This window comes from Notamacropus eugenii, chromosome 3 (genome assembly GCF_028372415.1).
Source record: "Notamacropus eugenii isolate mMacEug1 chromosome 3, mMacEug1.pri_v2, whole genome shotgun sequence".
Taxonomy (NCBI): domain Eukaryota; kingdom Metazoa; phylum Chordata; class Mammalia; order Diprotodontia; family Macropodidae; genus Notamacropus; species Notamacropus eugenii.
Window position 1 is genome coordinate 33,992,956 of NC_092874.1, and position 19,543 is coordinate 34,012,498.

Sequence of the window (19,543 nt, forward strand, 5' to 3'; positions counted from 1 at the left end):
GGGTAATAAGGTCACATTTAAAAGGACTGCCCTTTGCAGGTCCCCATCACCTATTTCTGCTGGCATGCAGGCTTTAAACCCAGCACTGGCACACAGCAGGCACTTAATAAATGCTTACTGGCTATGACAGTTAACTAGCAACTGAAGAAGCAATGGAATTCCATCAGTTTCTCCAACTTAACTCATCGCAGTACTATATATACAGACAGTGTCTTTGATGGACTGTGGGTTTATTCTATGTTGAGTTGAATCTGTCAGTCAACAAGCTGTACTTAATACATGCCTTCAAAATGTAATGCAAGATACAAGCAATCCATGTGCTTAAAAGCCCTCTTTGATGAACTAAGGGTTTGTTCCATGTTGAATTGAAACAGTCAACAGGAATTCACTTAAGTACTTCCTATGTGTGTGTTAAAAGCCAGGGATAGAAAGAAAGCTGTAAGCAGTCCCTGTCCTCAAGAAGCTTACAAGCTAATGGGGAAATCATGAAAAAAGACGTTTAGTAGTAGATGCTTAAAAGCCTGTGATGAATAATTAATCTTTTCCCATTGGTAGTATTAAAGGAAATCCCCTAGAATAAAAACACAACATGCCAGAAGATTTGGAACTTTTTAAAATATAATTTAAAACTATTTTGTACCAGTACAATATATTAATTTTTACAAATGTAAAATTTTATCAGCTGTTAAAGCATTTGCAAAAACCACACATCCTACTTCAGCTTTTATTGCACAATATCTATATGAAAATATTAATTTTTAAATTAGAAAACATAAATTATGCTTTCAATATAGAAGAGACAATCTGATTTTTTTTTTAAAGACAATACTATGTAAGAAAATCTACCCAGAAAATAACCAACTTTCACAGGTTACCAAGCTCAACAGGTGTTACAGAATGCCCAGTTTACAAAATGTTTAAAACCAGTACCAGGGAATCTTCATACAATTGCATTTCTGTACTCCATTATAAATCAAGTTGGTTTATTTAAAAAAAAAAAAAGTTGAGGCATTTTTTTAGTGTGAGCAAGTATTCCAAGTAGCTCTTTTCCCATACCAGTTATCATAGTTCCAATGTGACATCAATTGGCCCAATGAAATTCTGCAACCTATCCATATACTCATTTTCCTTCACACTCAATTTCTGGCAACTTCACAGCCGGTGACTACCACTATTATGGCTGTAATCAGGAGGTTTTTCTACCCAACATAAACAAAGGCTAAGATTTAGTCTTTTACAAAATCAAGTTTATATATTTGCATCACAAAAAAAAAAATTAGTGTCAAGAACATTGTTTGGTCTTCCTTGATATTTTGTAGGAGATGGTTTTCCCAGAGCTGGACTGGTAAATGTACCACTGTTCCCCGTAGTGTAATCCGTAAACATATCCCAGTGTTGAGCTGAAATGTAATGACAAAGTAACGAGATTGTAGAATGCAGTTGGAATGGGACAGGCTTCTGGGTGTGATACCACCATAGTAGTTAAAATACTGACTGTCAAGCTTGGTAGAAAATAGATTTCCCATAGACAAATACAGAAGCTGGAGGACTTGTTTGGTGGGATCTTCCAATAAGCTGATGTCCTTGAACATACCATGGGGATAATTTTTTTTTAATTCTTCAGGAATTTTGTTGGGCAATAATATGACTATTAAAAAAAATAGGCCCCAATAAAGCATGTGAATGAATGTGAGCCCCTACTCTTGATGACTCAAGTAGTTCTTGGGGTTACTTTGGGAACTTATGTCCTGCATAAGCAAAATGAGACTAGGACATGACACATCTATCTATAGAAAAGAAATATGAAAATAGTGGTCATAAAGTCTCAAGTTATTTTAGGTAGATAGTATTATTTTTTAAAAAATCCAAATCTTTAGAAAAAGTCTTAGCAGTACAGAACGTTCAAAGAGACTCAGCCAGCTCCCCGCAAATTCGCATACTCCAGAACTGCTCACAGCACCTCACCTAGATGAGTGTTTTTAAAAATATATATATTTATAAAAGGTCTACAATGAGACCTCAAACATAATGTATTTCACCTTTTTTTTTAAAAAAAAAAAAAGGGTATTTTTTTTAAAAATTACTCTTCCCTTCCTTAATACTCTCCTGAACAAAATAAAAATAAACTCTGTCATTCCATTAGAAAACAAACTAAAGACATTCATGGTCTGGAAATTTTTCCAAAGCCCCCAAAACTTGGTACTATGTGCAATCTCCTCCCATGTAGGCCTGGAGGAAATCCCTGATTACCTATCACTGAACATACTGCTAAATTACACACTGTAGAAAATGTACATTAATAGGAAAGAGTAAAATCTATTTCATAAAATAAAAATGTTCTGTAACTTCCATTTAAATACACATCTGAAAAGCTCTACGAGGAGTTTGTTTTTGTTGTTGAAAAGTGCTAGTTAAAACATGTATAAGTAGCTTCGATACATTGTCCCAGTTCTTTAAAACTGAACTCCATTCCTCAGGCCTGGTGACAGATTAATCGCTACAAGGGAGAAGGAAACAAATGTTTTCACTTGTCAATTAATCCAGCTTCCTTAATTTTGGTGAAGAAGAATTTCTCCAGGATATTGGCACATTTGTAGTATTCACTCTCAGGGGGGTTGTACTCTTTGCAATTGGTAAACACCCGCTGTAAGTCAGCCATGAATAATTTCTTAGATACGTAGTACCTATTCTTGAGCCGTTCACTCATGGTTTTCAAATCTGTATAAGAAAGAAAATAGCAACAGTCTTTGATTCCTTTTAGTAATAACTGATAAACAAGATCAACAAATAGAATCTCTTTCATTAACTAATTATAGGTTTCAGCACAGAAATACTCAAAGAACTTATGCTTTTTTTAAATCTACCTGGGAAATGCCTGAGCATGGGAACTCCCTCCACCAATTCAGATTGCAACGCATCTATCACTTAGAAATATGTAAAAGTCCTAAGGAGTTGGCCTAGGATATTGCCAAGGTAAATGACCAGACCAGGGTCATACAATTAGTATCAGAGGTGGGCCTTTTCCAAATGCCAGGTGTAGAAGTGTCCTTTTAAAATGCTTTCATTTCAGCCATACACCCTATACAGCTTCAACAAGAACATTCTCATTCCAAAGTCTAGTGTTGTGAATGATGAAACTGAAGATGACTTATCATGAAAGGGATCTGACTCATCAAATTTGAGGACAGGGAATACCCTCGGGTGATCCACTAGTTCCAAGAGAAGATTTTACACATGAAGAAAGAGAAATGCTTAGAATGATGAATCGTCTAATGCTGCAAAGACTGTGCATGCCTGCACGCAGATTTAGCAGAGAGACCATTTGAGTTGAATCAACTTATCACTTTAGTTAGAAGCTGCCAGCATGACTTATTCTGTGTTTTTCACTGAATTCCCTTGATGCTGCATAGATCTGGATGAATGATGCAATTTCAAATCCACTGGTGATCTATGTATTATTAAACCCTGAAATTCCTTTAATTTCACAGTTATCAATGAAGAAATATGTAGCATCCCACTTAGCTTTAAAGCTTATTTTAAAAATAGAAAAAATTAAGATTAAGACATCAAACTCAAGCAGTGATCATCAACTATTCACCCATCCACACAATGCTTTGTATGACTACATTAGAAAAAGAAGAAAAGTTTAATGCAACCTCTTACTTTGAAACTGTATGAAGTTACAACTGGAAACAATATCTGATAGAAAGAGTAAGAATACAGTGCACTTTCCACAATTTTCCCTCAAAAGGCCTACAAATTCCACGTGAGGTCCTGCATGCTGCCTTTAACTTGGGAACAGAAACCTGGAAACAGCTTTCATGATCATAAACGTAATAATTTCACATGGAGTTAGGGGAGCTTGATAAACACATTCACCTCCCAATACCAAGGCCACATGCTTCCCAAATTTCAACAATGATTAGGTGCCAGGCACTGTGATCAAGACTGGAGAGACAAAGAAAGTAGTGACCAAACCCAAACAATCCCTGGGCTCAAGGAGCTCGTCTACTAATGGGGAGACAACATGAATCTAACTAGCCAGGCAAGATATATACATGGCGGGAGATCTCCTAAGAGGGGAAGGCCTCAGCAGCTCAGAGGACACGGAAAGGCCTCCTGGACAGAGTGGATTTTAAGCTGAAAGCAGAAGAAAGCCATGGAAAAAGACACAATCAAGAAGGTTTTCAATTTTAAAAAAATCTTCATATGTATCTCTAAAATAGTGAGGGGACTGAACATACCGTAGGGGAAAGAGAACTGACCTTAGGTCAGGAGGGCCCTGGCTTTATAATTTCTGACACTTACCAGCTGTATGACCATAGAGGCAAATCAAAACTTTGCTGAGCCTTAGTTTACTCATCTGTTAAATAGAGATAACAATACCTATGTGTAGCTCCCTCACAGGGATTACTGTGAGGATGAAATGAGTTGATGCTGCACATATAAAATGCAATGTCACTGTCAAATATTTGCATCAGACATCCAAAAATCTATAAGAAATAAAAAAGGAGAAAATTAGAATGCTAGCTGTCACCTCCCTTAGGATAAGAGGAGATTTCTCAACCTGTATGTAGTTCCATCAATGTTAGGACACCCTGGTGTGGAAACTTTCTCCCCTGATTCAGAATGGCAACCTATCTGTGAATTAAGGTCCTCAGACTTATAAGTTCTGATGCACAGTCGGAAGTTATTCCAGTGATCATTTCTCCCAGGGGTTCTTAGCCTGGGTCTACAGAAACCCACAAGTTTCATGATCAGATTTCAGTGCGTCCACAAACCTGGACCAGAAAAAAAAAATCAGATCTTGATTTTCACTAACCTTTAAGTGAAATTTAGCTTTTCCTTCCTTTAAGAAGGTAGTAGAAACCATTTGTGTGAGAAAGAGTGCTTAAGTTTCATCAAACTGACAAAAGCATCCAAAGGAACCAGAGATCATTAGTAGGAAATGAGGAGGATTGTTGGCAAACCTGGGGTGCTTAATAAACATGTCCCCTCCCCTTCCTGCTGGTGAAATACTATGCAAAATATTCAAGATGGTGTTGGCAGAAAGAGACCAATAGGGATAAAATTCAACTGGGCCTTTGGTGCTCCACAAACATTTCTTACTGATTTCCCACCATATTGCCCTCCTGTCCCCATGAGCCCCACATGACTGGTTCACTGGGCTATTCATAGGATTATGGAGCTTGAAAAGGGTCCCAATCCATTGGGCCAGTGATATCAAACTCAACAGATCCAGATCCCTGAGAGTTTCAGATTGACTTAGAAAAACCACAAAGTAACATTATATTGTATTTTATTTTGTTAAATTTGTTATTTTGTCTATTTAATTTATCTTGTAATTTTTTTCTCAATTATATCTTAATCTGGTCTGAGTAGTGACTTGTGAGCCTCAAAACTGATACTTCTAGTCTAGGCCACCCGCTCACTTTAAAGATGAGGAAGCTGAGGCTCCGCTAAGTGGCTTGCTTCAAGGTTATACTGTCCTAGTAAAGAGAGGTGATAGCCTTAGAAGACTAGATCCAACTGAGCATTCCTTCCAGCATATTGAGGCTCTAACCCTCTCCTCCTGAAGCCCTCAAATGCATCTCAACGCCCTCACGCTCCTTCAATACATGACCCTTTTTTCCTATTTACCAAGAAATCAAGTTATCTGACAATGAGCACTATTAGCTATCCTCCTCCCCACCTTAAAATTTTTGTGTTTTCTTCTTAAAGTTTCCTTTCCTTGAGATAATAATGGAATCTTCCTTTCCAACTCTTAATTCTTGAATCATATATTCAATATTTCCCTCTTTTGATTTTTCTACAATGGTCTCCCCATCCTCAAAATCACACACGTACACACACACACACACACACTTTCTCTCATTCATTCATTCATTCTCTCTCCTTCCCTCCCCCTGACTCCACATTTTCATCTCCATCTTGGTGCCTGCTTCCTCTCCTGCCTCCCCCTCTACCACTCCTCAGACTCTTGCAATCCACCTTCCATCTCTAGCACTCTCTAAAGCTACTCACTCCAGGCTCACCAAGGACTCTCCTCATTTCTAGAGATCTAATGATCTCGGCTCTATGGATCCTTTGTTAATTTTTTGGGTAGCATCAGGCTTAACTAGGTACCTTCTTTCCAACTGACTCTGAGACACTATTGCTCAACAAACAACTCCCCAGGAACTGAAGTGCTCTTTATCTGTTCTCACTGATTTCAATTTTCTTCCCATCTTCTCATCTTGTCTGAGTGCAGCTGGTCTCAAAGCAGTCTCAGAAAGCCTGTAAGGTTCTAATAATATTAAATATTTTCATTTCTGATATAATAAATATCAATAGATAGGACCTACATAATCAAAAGCACTTTGGGATCCTCTGTCATATTTAAGACAGTAAATGGTCCTGAAACCAAAACGTGTGAGAACCACTGCTGGTCATTTGTTGCATGCTAAGTGCTACGGAGACAAAGACAAAAGTAAAACAGAGGAGCCTGTATACAGGGTATTACAAAAGTCTTAGTGCAGTTTTAAGCTTTAGTAGCTTGATAATAAGCTTGGATACAAAACACAGTGTGCATTTTTGTTTGCATGTGTGTGTGTGTGTAGTGTGTGTACACACTCACATGTATGTGCATACATACAAAACAGACACAGGATAACTCTGGATAGGAAGGCACTAGGAAGCAGGAAACCTAAAAGTAGCTCCTGAGGAAGGTGGTGTCTAAGCTGGATCTGGGAGTCTTGAAGAAAACCAGAGGCTCCAAGAGGTGGAGGTGAGGATGCATCCATTGCCATAGCTATATCAAGACCTTCATAAATGTGTATCTTTAACCGTGACCTCTTTCATGACTTTCAGTCCAGCATTTCCAACCAACTAGTAGGTATCTCCACCTGGATGTCTGGCTGATTCAACATGTCTGATAAAAAGCTCATCATCTCCCCACCTCCGTTTATAATAATAGTAGCTAACACTGATACAGTGTTTGCTACATGCCAGGTACTATGCTAAGTGCTCCACAGTTATTACTTCATTTGATCCTCACAACCCTGAGAGGCAGGTACTATTATTATCCCCATTTTACAAAGGAGAAAACTGAGGCAAACAAGAGGCCACACAACTATTAAGTATCTCAGGTTGGAACTGAACTCATGTCTTCCTGACTCCAGGCCCAATGCTCTATCCACAGCACTATGGAGTTACCTCTCTCTACTAATTACCATCCTCCTCTTCCTTCAGGGTCTAACTCAGGCATTACCTCAACCATAGGAAATTCCCTAATCCTCCCAGGCACATGTGACACTCAACCCCTCCCTTTGGTCATTCCTATGATCCTAACCACTTCCTACCTTTTTTTTTTTAAATGCCTGTTTGTCTACATAACCCATCCTCCTACTGGATTCTAAGATGCCTAAGGATAAACACTTAACTACAGAATCACAGACCCTTCAAGATGGCAAAGGACCTTGGAACTCAAATAGCTTGAGGCAGAAGGGCCATAAGAGGAAACCTGGTTTTGGGACAATAGAATGGAGTTGGTCTTCAGAAACTATCGAGTCTAACCCCTTCCTTTTACAGAGAAGAAAACTAGTCCAGGGAGGCTCAAAAGATATCAGCGGGAAAAGCAATAACTGCTTATAATAAATAAAATAAAGGCACCGAAAGAAGGTTATATCCAAAGCGTTTATGTGAACACAGTGCAGGTGGGCAGCTAAAAAGGCAGGCCTTTTTCCATGGCTATGATGCTTTGGGCTCTGGAAGACAGCTGAAGAATACTTCAACGGAACAGAGAAACACTGAGGAAAGGCCATGGACATCCCTCTCCCTCTTTCCTCTTCTTCTGACAATACTGTCATGTCAACATTCCATGTCACTATGATCCCCAAGGTTTACAGGTCATCCCACCGCAAGGGAACACACACACACACACACACACACACACACACACACACACACACACACACACACACTCCTCCCCACTAGGCAGCTCACACAATACACCTCGATGTCCATTCATCCCCATCTCCAGCTAGATAGAGAACATTAACTCTAAACTTAGAAAATGTTAATGGCATTACCCATAGGGAACCTTATAACTTCATAATATCCGGGAGCTTCTGTTCTCTTCACGGGTTCCATGAAGGGCCAAGCGCTTTGATGGCTCTTTGGTAAAGAAAAAAGTAAGGTATCTAATATGGAAATTCCATACAGGAAAATCATTTCAAAATCTTTCCATCAAGTCAAGGGAAAGAGACCACTCACCTTCACCTGCTGAAGGATGTTCTTGAATGTGCTGTAAAGCTGGTCTGGATCTTTGGGCTCTTTGCTTGAAAGAGAAGAGTGACAAACAACAAAAAACGAGGATCAGCCTTTACCCACAATCCATTTCATCCTCTACAGTGTTGGAGCACGGAAAAAGGGCGTAGTTTATTTCATGAAGACTATAGCCCAGGGAAATAATGTTTGAGAGAATGTGTGGGGTTTTTTTGTGCTCTTTTCTCTAAGTTGAAAAGAAACAGAGGCAGATGTAGGAAGAGGGGAGGAGGTAGGAAGAGGGGGAAATCGTCTGCATGGACATCATTTTCTAATCAAATTATACTTACCCTCTTTCTTTTCCACTTGGTTTCCAGCCTGTCTCTCCTATACATTAACAGAATTAAACACATCATGAGAATTGTTTTTTTGATCCAAAGGGTGACAAAGTTAACATCTTCTTAGAAACTAACAGTCACGGTGCAGTGTTAATAATAATAGTAAAGATAGAGAAATCATGATATTGCTACAAGAGGGCTCTTGAAGTCTATTCCCAACGAGAGACTGAATCGGACTCTTTCAGGGATGAAGGAAGGGATTTAGGCAATGTAAAAACAAAAGATCAATACACATTTATTTAAAAAAAAAAAAGAAGAAGAAGAAAGTGAATTTTCTCCACTTACTTCCTAACACCCACTAAGATAGTGAAACAAAGTTGTAAGGCTTTACTCCACATTCTCTTCAACCTTTTAAAGGTAAATGTACTTTTATTTCCATTTCCTATTGCTTGAGTAAAACTAGAAGCCAGTGTCTATGGCAGTAGCTGCTTCTAGCCAATGAGAACACCTTTGAAACCACTGAGCATGAGGAAACTAAACTGTTCAATGTCAAGCAAGGTTCTGCTCTTCTTTGCCAAAACCAGACAACCACGTACTATCCAAACCCAGAGAGGGGAATGTCTTCATCCTGAATGGAAAGGTGATGACATTTCAAATGCCACCAGAGCTCAACTGTCATTCTTAATTTTTATTCTTGTCATGGACCCTACCGCCTTTAGCAATTTGGTGAAATCTGTGGACTGCTCAGAATATTTGCAAATACATAACATGAAATAAACACAGTATGACGAAGGAAACCAGTTACATTGAAATAGAATTATCAAAATATTTCTCTAAAGGACTCAAGTCAAGAACCTCCACATTATAATATCATTTGCTAAGGCTCAGACTTAAGCATAAGGTGGGTGTCTTCTGACCTCTGTTCAACAAAGGACTTGTTTGGATTTTTTTTCCTCCTGCACTCCCCCTCCCCGTTGGTTGGTTAATTCTAGAAATAAATACTAGGAGAACCCATATTAAAATGTCTCCTTCCCAAGAACATACTTTTGACATATATAACACAGTTAAGAGATTCTGTGTGAGAACGGTGACTAAAATAAACAAATTTAATTTCCTTAAGTGAGTAGAACCGCCCCCTTTACCCAGACACGTAGCTCTTAAGCAGAATCCTCACTTACTACCACTTCTGGAACACAGCAAAAAGAAATCCCACCTGATGCCCTGTTTACTCAAAAGAGTTGAAGTGTTTTTGTTTTTTTAAGAGACTAAAAATAATCCAAGGCAAAAAAGGAGGAAGCTTAACGGAGCTCCACAAGGCCCAGGAGAGGTTGGCTCTTTGCTAGCTTCAGACTCCAGGACCAAATCCTGGTATCTGAGCCCACCAAGGACTTTATTGGAACAAGAATGTGTCTGTCTCGGTCACCTCAGCTTAACTGCTGCAAGGGTTACTGCCATAGCCAAACAACTTGCTTTGGAAGAGAACACTATACATACTAATGCCAGGGATGCTTTCTATTGGAATCTGCCGAACTCCATCTTTAAAACATGAAAGTCCAGGGTAGACCTTTCGAATCTGGGCTTGCTTCCTTTCTATAAGCTTCTTAATTATCTGCAACCAGAGGAAGAAAAACACAATTTAGAAAGAGAAAGGTCACAATAGAGTTGAAGTCAATAACATTCAATATTCTGTTTCCCAAGTACTCCTTACACATAAAAAGAGAGAGTGCACAATTTGAGGGGGGAAGAAAAAAATAGTTACACTTTTCACTAGGCAATAAATGAACATTTTCCATGATTCCGCCTAAGGCCATTCTGCTACATGCACACCACTGTCTCCAAATGACTTATCTCCACCAAGCAGAAAAGCTAATACAAAGTGGAGGCGCTGGCCCGGGCTCACTGTCACATTGTGCATATTTAGCATAAGTCATCTACTGTTCCTGGGTTCTCCGAGGCTGGAGGAAACTGACAATAAATTAGCCCTGGAACATCGGAGTCAGTCTCATCTGGCCAGAACCCCTTTACATCCCCTCAATGTGAGTTGTGCCATCTGGACCGATGAAGCAGATTAATGGTCTTCAGAAGACAATAAAGCCTGTGACAGGCTCATCTCAGCTAAAGTCCCCATTTTCAGCTTGAAGACAGCTCCCCTAAATGAGCCCCATAATCCTAACCAGTAAGAGGTAGGGAGACTTTGGGGAGAAGGGAGACGCTGCAAGAATCCAGGGTTGCTAATGTACTGAGGTGACTTGTTTTAGTCTCCCTTAGTGTTCATTTTCATTTTGGAGTCAAATCATGATTACGGCATATAACCCCACAGGCAATCCTTGAAAACCACAAAGAATAAAAGCCAAGTCTCTCTGCAGTAATCTTATTTTACGTGTAATAAGGAATAATTTAGGGGGCAGGAAAATATATGTTTAAAGCAATAATATCAGATGAAGAAGTATTTTCAATATTTAAAATAAAGGAATTTCACAAAATGATGATGCCTAGCTACAAGACACTCTTTTTCAAGGAAATACCTCATCACAACAAAACACAATGAATCAAGCTGGCAGTTCTCTCCCTCATATTCCATTCCAACCTTCCTATACACACCCTATGAGCCAGCCCCACCAGTCTTGTCTCTGCCCTGCATTCCCCATCTCCCATATCTGTACCTTGGCATGCCCTCCTTACTGCCATCTCCCAGAGTCCCCTTTATTTCTCTGAGATGCAGCTCAGGCACCATCTTGGCACAAACCTTTCATGATTCCTTAACTGCTAGTGACTTCCCTCCCAGACTCCCTTGTATTGTTATTTATTAACTTTGTATTTAGGAAGTATTTATTAATGTTTAACAGTGTCTTTACTAACTTTATATTTATTATTGTATATACATAAATGTCTTTTTATATCTATGTGGTTTCTCCATTACAGTGAAAGACTGTGGTGAGCAGGGATGGTATCACTCTTTGTCACTGTATCTCTGTGCCTAAAAAAGAGTAAGTGCTCATTGTTTGTTTAAATCTAGGCTTTTAAAAATATTAACACCTGACCTTTTATATGGTACCTTAAGGCCTGCCAAGCACTCAACCTCATTTGAGCCTCATAACAACTATGTGAAGGTGTATTATCATCCATCCTGTGAAAAAGTACAGTGTAGCGGATGGAGCCTTGTCCTGGGAGTCAGCCAGATGTGGGTTCAAATTCTGCTGCTCACGTGACCCCAGATGAATCCTGGGCTTCAGGCTCCTCACCTGGAAAATGGGGGTGATAATGCCAGTAGTATCCACCCCCTCATGGTGGTTTTAGAGGCTCCAGTGGGGTTAAATGAATTCCTTAGCAAATCTTAGTGTGAATGTCAATTATTACTCTTAAAAGATCGATGCATGAGTACAAGGGGGAGACTTTTGAACTAGACATAGAAAACTGATTATGGGGAGATCGAAGGGGAATGTCATGTAGCGAGGGCCCTTCATTTTATATTCCTTTGATTTTAAGTACTCAAACACATATTCATCTGAGATGATTACCTTTAAAAGTTGTCTCAAGTCATTGCTCTGACATAGAAAACCAAGTAACAAGGGGAAGACTTCTCTTTTTCTCCTTTGTGATTTTGTGTGACTGTATAGAGCAAGGCTTTTTAAGATGCAGTCTGTGAGCTTATTTTTTCCCCCAATGTTTGGATAATTGTATTTTGATATAGGTAATTTTATTTATAATTTTATTTATTTATTTATAGGTAGTTTTATTTATAATTCTATGCATTAGGGACCCCTTCTATGAAGGGGTCCCTAAGCTTCACCAGACTGCTGCCAAAAGTACCCCTAGTCTCTACACATCCTCCCCAGGACCATTCTGCCACTTCAAACACATTCCGGATGGAATTCTTCCTCCTTGTCTTTCTCCTATTTCCCATTCCAATCCACTCCATTTGATTCGGTGACTCCAACATCTTTTCTGTCTCTCAAGCTAGAAACCTTTAGTCAGTTATTACTCTTCTCGCACTCTCCCCTTCATTCCCTAGATCCAATCTATTGCCAAGTCCAGTTAAAACAAACACTGCTCTTTTCACTCCAGTCCTCACCACCAATGATGAGCCTAGCTTACTTCAAGCCTAGGCCATCATCCACAGTCTCCTCAATGGTTTCCCTGAAACTGCTTTCTTTCCTCCAGTCCATACACCACTTGCTGCCATGTTAATATTAAACCACCATCTTCACCATGTCCCTATCAAGCCTAAGAATCTTCTCATTCCTTCATCTGTGCCTTAGTTTACTATTGTGGGTCAGTTGTTTCAGTCTTATCTGACTCTTCATGACCCCATTTGGTGTTTTCCTGGCACAGACACTGGGGTGGCTTGTCTTTTCCTTCTATAGCTCATTTGACAGATGAGGAAATGAAGGCAGAGTTTGGATTTCTTTCATCTATCACTACAGGTGGAATAAGTCAGAACACTTCGGAGGGAGTTCAACTGTTTTAGGAACTAGAACATCTCAATTGCTAAATTACTTCCAGTGACTGTCACAAAGACCTGGCTTCACCAGTATCCAGACTGTATTTTCTAGAGAAGAGTTTCCACAGCAGGCAGGGTGGCCTGGTAAAGAGCACTAAATGAAGGTAGAGGTTATGGGTTTGCGTCCTGGTCCTGCTCCTTACTACCTGCCAAGCCGCAGGTTTCTCTTCTAGGAAATAAAGTGGTTGGACCAAATGATCTCTAAAGGCCACTACTGGCATCAATTAAGGACAATTCTACCCAACTCACAAATGAGTCATTTCAAAACTGTCTGCTAGAACTCCAAGGCTACAGTGTTCTGGAATCAATGCAGACATAAGGAGCAGGTTAAGGAGCAGGTTCCAATGGTTCAGTTCCCATCCAATACTGTCCCTGCCAGGGGCCTGCTTCATAGTGATAATGCTTTACTCAGTCTTTTCTTCCAAAAAGAAAATACCAGACTACTGAATACAGGCTGGTTTGCTACAAGTCAAAATAACAACCAAACATAAGGTGCCTCTTCTTGGCAGGTTTATTAATGAAGAGGTCTCCACTCCACCTCAGAATTGTTTTTCTTCAGTCTTGTGTCTTTGGCCACATGGGAGCAAAAGTTTTAGAAGGTGCTTTCCCCTTTGTTTCTTATCCCTGGGAATATATTAAGTATCAGGATAGGATGGGTCTTTTCTTTTTTGCTTTTTTAAACAACAGAAACCAAGAAACAGGACTGGTTTTTGGACAGGTTTATTTAAGCTACTGATGCTCTACCATGGCAGTATTATCACTCTATGGCTAAAAATGTGTTGCCTCCTCCCCACTGTCTAAGGGATTCAGTTCAGACTTCCCAGTTTGGCATTCAAGACTTTCCACAATTTGGTCCCAACTTTCTCTCCCAACATAGTTATCATGTTCCACCACTGCCCAATTCAGACTCTCCTGCCTCCATGCCTTTGTTCATACTATGTCCCTTACCAGAAATGCCCTCCTCTACACCTCAATCACCCTTCTCCAGCTTCTCTGGCAATTCTTCTTCTAGACTTCTCTAGTCCTTTGTCACTCGGTTTTCCCTGGTGAGTCTGAAGATTGCCCTGTGGGGCTTTCTGTCTTCACTCCTCTTACTACTCCATTTTATTTAAAGGTTCTTACCTCTTTCTGTTTTTTGATGATGACAGAAAATTCTGTGTATGGAATCCTTGGGTTTAATTCACAGCCCATCAGGGTGGCTCCTTCATAGTCCTTGATATAGCCAACATATTTGGTCTTGGGTACCTTGATATCTTTGGAGAAACCCTAGAAACCAAAAAGATTCGAACATGCCTTTCTCATGCTCCCAAGATAATGCCTGAAGAAACATGTACCTAGAGGATTATTACATAACTCCTAAACACAAGGAGCTACACACACATGCACACGCACACACGTGCGCACACACACACACACACACAAACCTAAAATCTAGGTTTAATTTAAACCTAGATATTCCTGGAGAAATAAGTTATTTAATTTTATGTTCTATAGATCTAAGAAGTTTTCTTTTTAAATGAGAAACCAAAGTAAGTATGACTTCAGAAAACAGGACACTACTAAATATAACAAGAATATGTCTTAAATATGAACAGTCATTACCACCTCCTCTCCCATAAAAAAAATAAGTTTAATATTTCAAATGCATAGCAAACAACATTTTTACTGTAAAAAATGAGGGACAATGTGATTAATAGTGTATTATTAAGGAATAATTAAGGAATAACAATATTATTAAGGAATGGTACAAAATATAACACAATAACACACAGAGAAAGGAAAGGGCCAGGACAGGAAAGGAAGGAAGGGGCAGAAGGGTAAAACCAAAACCCAGAACTCAGGGGGAAGTTACTGAAAGAAAAGTCTCATCAGAAAATAGGCCTGAGAATCTTTTTTGTAACATTTCTAAGGTTAAAAAAAAAAAAGAAACAACAGCTATCTTATTGGCCAACCGTCTAAGCACAAATTCTTACTGAATGCAGTTGTGATCTGCCCAGAGTATATCCAAGCGCAAATAGTCAGCTAGGTTAGAGAGAGGTCCTGCCACTGTGTGTACATAACTATGGAGCCAAATCCCCCTTGAATACATCTCCTTTGCATTCCTCTGAGACTGTAGGATCATTGAGCAAAGACTTATGGGATCTCTGAGGTCATCCATTCACTCCTAATCTTTTACCTCTTCCTCTTATAGTCAAGGAAATTGAGGCAGCTATTTCAGCTCATCAAAGAAAATAACTCAAACTCTGGAACAACTACCACTGGCTACCTGTTTTTTTATTTCATACTAGAATTTAATAAAGAGTATTATTTCCCACTCAACCCCCTTTTTGCATGTCCCTACAGCAACAATTCTCCAAAAGTTAATCAAAGCAAGCCTTTACAGAAGAGCACATAATGTCCCTTCCTTTTCTGACAGCAATGCATTCCCCAAAGTTAACTAAAGACTGTTAGGAGTAATCTAAATTGGGGCAAAGGCTTCCATTTTAAAAAACAACCCCCCATGCTCACCACGTCCCCCCAACACGAGGTGAGGCGGTAGAGAAGGTTGGTAACTTCTGGTGAAAAAGAAACTCAGTTTGCAGGTGTTCGAGCCCCAGGAGGGCTTCCAAGCACTTCCCAAAATCCAGGACCAGTCCATGCTGCTATCTCTACAACAAGTCCTTCATCGGACCCAGAGCATTCGTCCCATAGATAGGACCCTCTTGAGTTCACAGGATCAGGAATTTCTCTTCCTATCTGGTTATTTTCACTACCTAACCTGGCCAGGCAGCAATCTTATACACCACTAGTACATAACACCATGTAATACAATGTATGCTCTGGCCTGAAAATGACTAAATTCACATCATAAAGTGAATTGCTGCCCTGCTTCACCAATTGTATAAAAAACAAGTTGACTCCAAAATGGATGATGCCTGTTACCATGTGGATGAAATGAATGAAGTGCTAGGGTTCCACTAGAAATGGCAGGGCAGATGGGAGAGAACTTACTTGTTTCTTGAAGTATCCAATTGCATATTCATCAGCATACGTAAGAAAGTTCAGGATGCTATGTTTTATATGGTATTCTTTCAGGTGATTCATGAGGTGAGTTCCATAGCCCTGTATGGAAGTTGGTATAAGAGAAATTTATGTATGGGTGGAGAAAATCTTATGAGATGAAAAGTGCCAAGAAAGATGCTGGGGACCAGTGAGGGGAGTGGTGGGAAACTGTAACTTTTTGGTTTCATATATTCTATATCTCAGAGAATTATAGTAATCCAGACTTTTCCTCAAAGGAGATTCACCACAGAACCCTCTCCTAATATTCTGAGCCTCAGGGATGGGATAAATCAGCAAAGTCCGAAAAAACCTGGGACCAAATTGCTAGCATGACCTGAAAATATGCCTAAGGACAAATATCTAATAGCAGTTTCTGTTAAAATCCCAAAGATTTTCTGATGAATAAGCATATAATTCCAAATTCTTCTGGCAGAAAATATGGAGGCAGAAAGTATAGATGTACATTATCAAAAACAACTCTTTTCTCCCAAAAAAGGATTTGAAAGCTTTAGATGAAAACACAAAGCACTTTTCTTAAAGATCAATAATCCTACAAAGAACGTAACCTACTAAAAGAAACATTCGCCACGTACCCACCAAGCAAAGCTTCCTAAAGAGTGGGAGGCATCCCTCTCCAGGCAGAACAGTATTTAACTAGCTAGACCTCCCTGAGAAAGTACAGACTGCAAAATCCCCATTAGCCAAATCACACTGTAAGATATCCCAAGGGAGGGAATACCGAGAGGAGAGAGAAAAAAAAGATTTATTTTATTTTAAATGATACAGTGTCTTTCAAGGGAAGGCCCCTAACCAACTCAGGCTCTACCAAAAAAAAGCAAAAAAGGACATTTGTGATTAAGACTATTAGATGAATAAATGCCTTGAATTTCACTTATGATTCAATTTCTCTGAAGAGATGAAAATATAGCCAGAGGAATGAACTTATTTATCTTTCTAACACCCATTTTGAAATAGATGGGGAATAGACTCCTTCCTGCCCATTTTAAGATGGAGAAAGTGAGGCACTGAGAGGACAAGTGAGTAAGAACATGGATCTATAGAACAGAAAGCTGTCCAGTAGTCTATCCTCTATGCTGTTCATTTGTTTTTCAGTTGCATTGGACTCTCCCTGACACTATTTGGGGTTTTCTTGGCAAAGATATTAATGTGGTTTGCCATTTCTGTCTCAAGCTCATTTTATGGTTGGGGAAACAGAGACAAACAGTGACTTGCCCAAGGTCACACAACCGGTGGGTGTCTGAGGCCAAATTTGAACTCAAGAAGATGGGGCTTCAGGCCTAGTGCTTTAACCACTGTGCTACCTAGCTGCCCATATCCTCTATACTACATGGCCTCTAACTTGATCTATGTAAGAGAATAAATGATCCCACTAGTATTGGCTGATATATAAATAGAGCAATAAATATCATATGCAGAACAGTGGGTGAAACTAGACAAATATTGTCCCTCATGAACCTCTTTCCTAAAGACCTAGAAAATACAGGCAAAGCCTTTTTCACTTTCTATTCTGCATCCTAAGGAATGCAAGCAAGTTCAAATAAATTATGACCCATTCCAACCCAGGGCAGGCTGGAAATAACTCTTATGGCTTTCACTTTTACCTTTTAAATCAGCAAGAAAAGTCAAAGGGAGCCCTTCTGAGGAGGGTCACTCAGTTCATACAAAATATTTTTTTGACATTCAGACTGTTGATCCCTGATGGTCATGCTCACCTCTGAGAACATTTACACACTCACTCCAAACCTCACATCTCAATTCAGTCATGAAATCTTGTATTTGCTAAGGGCAAGATAATCAAGGTGAGGTTATAATGTTCATCAGAATACTTTATCAAGAAAGGAGGTTAAGATAGTACATGTTCTTTAGATATGGTAGTGAGGGTAAGCAGTAATGCATATATCATATGAAAAGAAGACATCAACAACCTATGATTTCTCAAGTATGCACACTTCATCCACCAATACAGATTGCACCCCTCCAAGACTTAGAAGAAATACTCCACAGGTTTTTATGGTTTAAAAAAAAAATCCATCCATTGGTGGCCAGCCTTCTTGATGACTAACATCTCCAAACTAAGCTAAGCTGGTCTTTGAATGACAGCATCCATCAATAGTTAATAACAACAGCCACTGACACTTACTTGGTGCTTGAAGAGTTTCTCATTTGACCCTCAGAATAACCCTTTGAGTTTCTGCAGGTATTATAATGCCCATTTTACAAATGTGGGAACTGGGGCACATAAAGGCAGGATGATTTGCCCATGACAAAATAGTTAGGCACTATCTAAGAAAAGATCCCAGGAGAGTCTCTTCTTGTCTCCAAGGTCAGAATTCTAGTCACTATACCACTCTGAATGCCAGCAATATCAATTAAGCTGTACCCCATATTTAGAAAAACACCTTATTGAATCCAAGCGCTGTAAGTTCAGTCTCTGCGTGTGCGTCAATATTACAGAATCTGACGTTGCCTCTGCTCCTAGAGGAAATTGGATTTTCCCATTTAAGAATTCACCTACTTCTGGAACGAGAAAACCGGCAGGCATAATGCACCTGACACCCAGCCAGCTTGGTGAGGAACCATTTGAAAAAGCCAACACTTCAGAAACACAGTCACTGTCAGTCACTGATTTAAAAAAATGATGGAGAAGGATTTTTCTCAGATTCATTTTTGAACTGAAGAATCTATTTATTAATGGATGATTTGTTTTGTTTTCTTTCTCTACATGTGTATGATTTTAGATGGTTTCCAGCAAAATATTCCTCTGAGAAAAAAGCAACCCTGCTGGGGTCATCCAAGTAACAAAGATATCACAAAATCTCTCCTGCCCAAGTATGGTTTCTCTCTGTTATCCCTAAACTAAGTCGAACACAATTAGATTCCTTCAAAAGGGTGGTTAATGGGGTTCAATTTTGAAAAGGGAAAAAACTTAAGAGACCATAAATGTTCTTCTCCAACTAAAAGATAAGAGCACTCCTCCAGCCTCTCATGCCTTCCATTTATCATGAAGCCTAACGGACAAACCCAAACACCACAATATCCCTCTATCCCGACAGAGAAAAATACATTTACAACAGCATTTCTCCACTTGGTTTAAAGCACTAACTAACAACACAGCAAGAGCAGCAGCAGCACCTGAAGACAAACTAAACTGTCCGACCTCCCTGAAAAGCAGCTAATGAGGTCAGCTGGGAGTGAGATTGGGTCCTGCTCACCCCAACAGAATAATGCCCCCAAAAGGACAAGCTTTAAGGGAGGCAGTCAGGGGACAGGAGGGAGAAGAGAGAGAAAAGATGGGCCTGATCATCAAAAATTTGTAATCTCAAATCAAAACGGACAATCAAAGAAAAATGATTAACTGGTTTTCAGCCTTTGATAGCCTCTGTTGTCAAGCAAAGCT

The 19,543-nt window shown here is 39.5% G+C and overlaps 1 protein-coding gene across 1 annotated transcript in view; it reads right to left on the reverse strand.

Moving 5' to 3' along the window:
* Window positions 1–600: 600 nt before the first annotated feature.
* KAT2B (lysine acetyltransferase 2B) overlaps window positions 601–19,543 on the reverse strand; it is a 113,734-nt gene continuing 94,791 nt past the window's right edge. The window contains exons 12-18 of the mRNA XM_072651213.1: window positions 16,075–16,185; window positions 14,206–14,349; window positions 10,077–10,191; window positions 8,595–8,631; window positions 8,254–8,317; window positions 8,070–8,154; window positions 601–2,718 (exon numbers count right to left, since the gene is read on the reverse strand). Of these exons, the coding sequence (XP_072507314.1) occupies window positions 2,525–2,718; window positions 8,070–8,154; window positions 8,254–8,317; window positions 8,595–8,631; window positions 10,077–10,191; window positions 14,206–14,349; window positions 16,075–16,185 (750 nt within the window). The 3' untranslated portion in view covers window positions 601–2,524. The remainder of the gene's footprint in view (window positions 2,719–8,069; window positions 8,155–8,253; window positions 8,318–8,594; window positions 8,632–10,076; window positions 10,192–14,205; window positions 14,350–16,074; window positions 16,186–19,543) is intronic.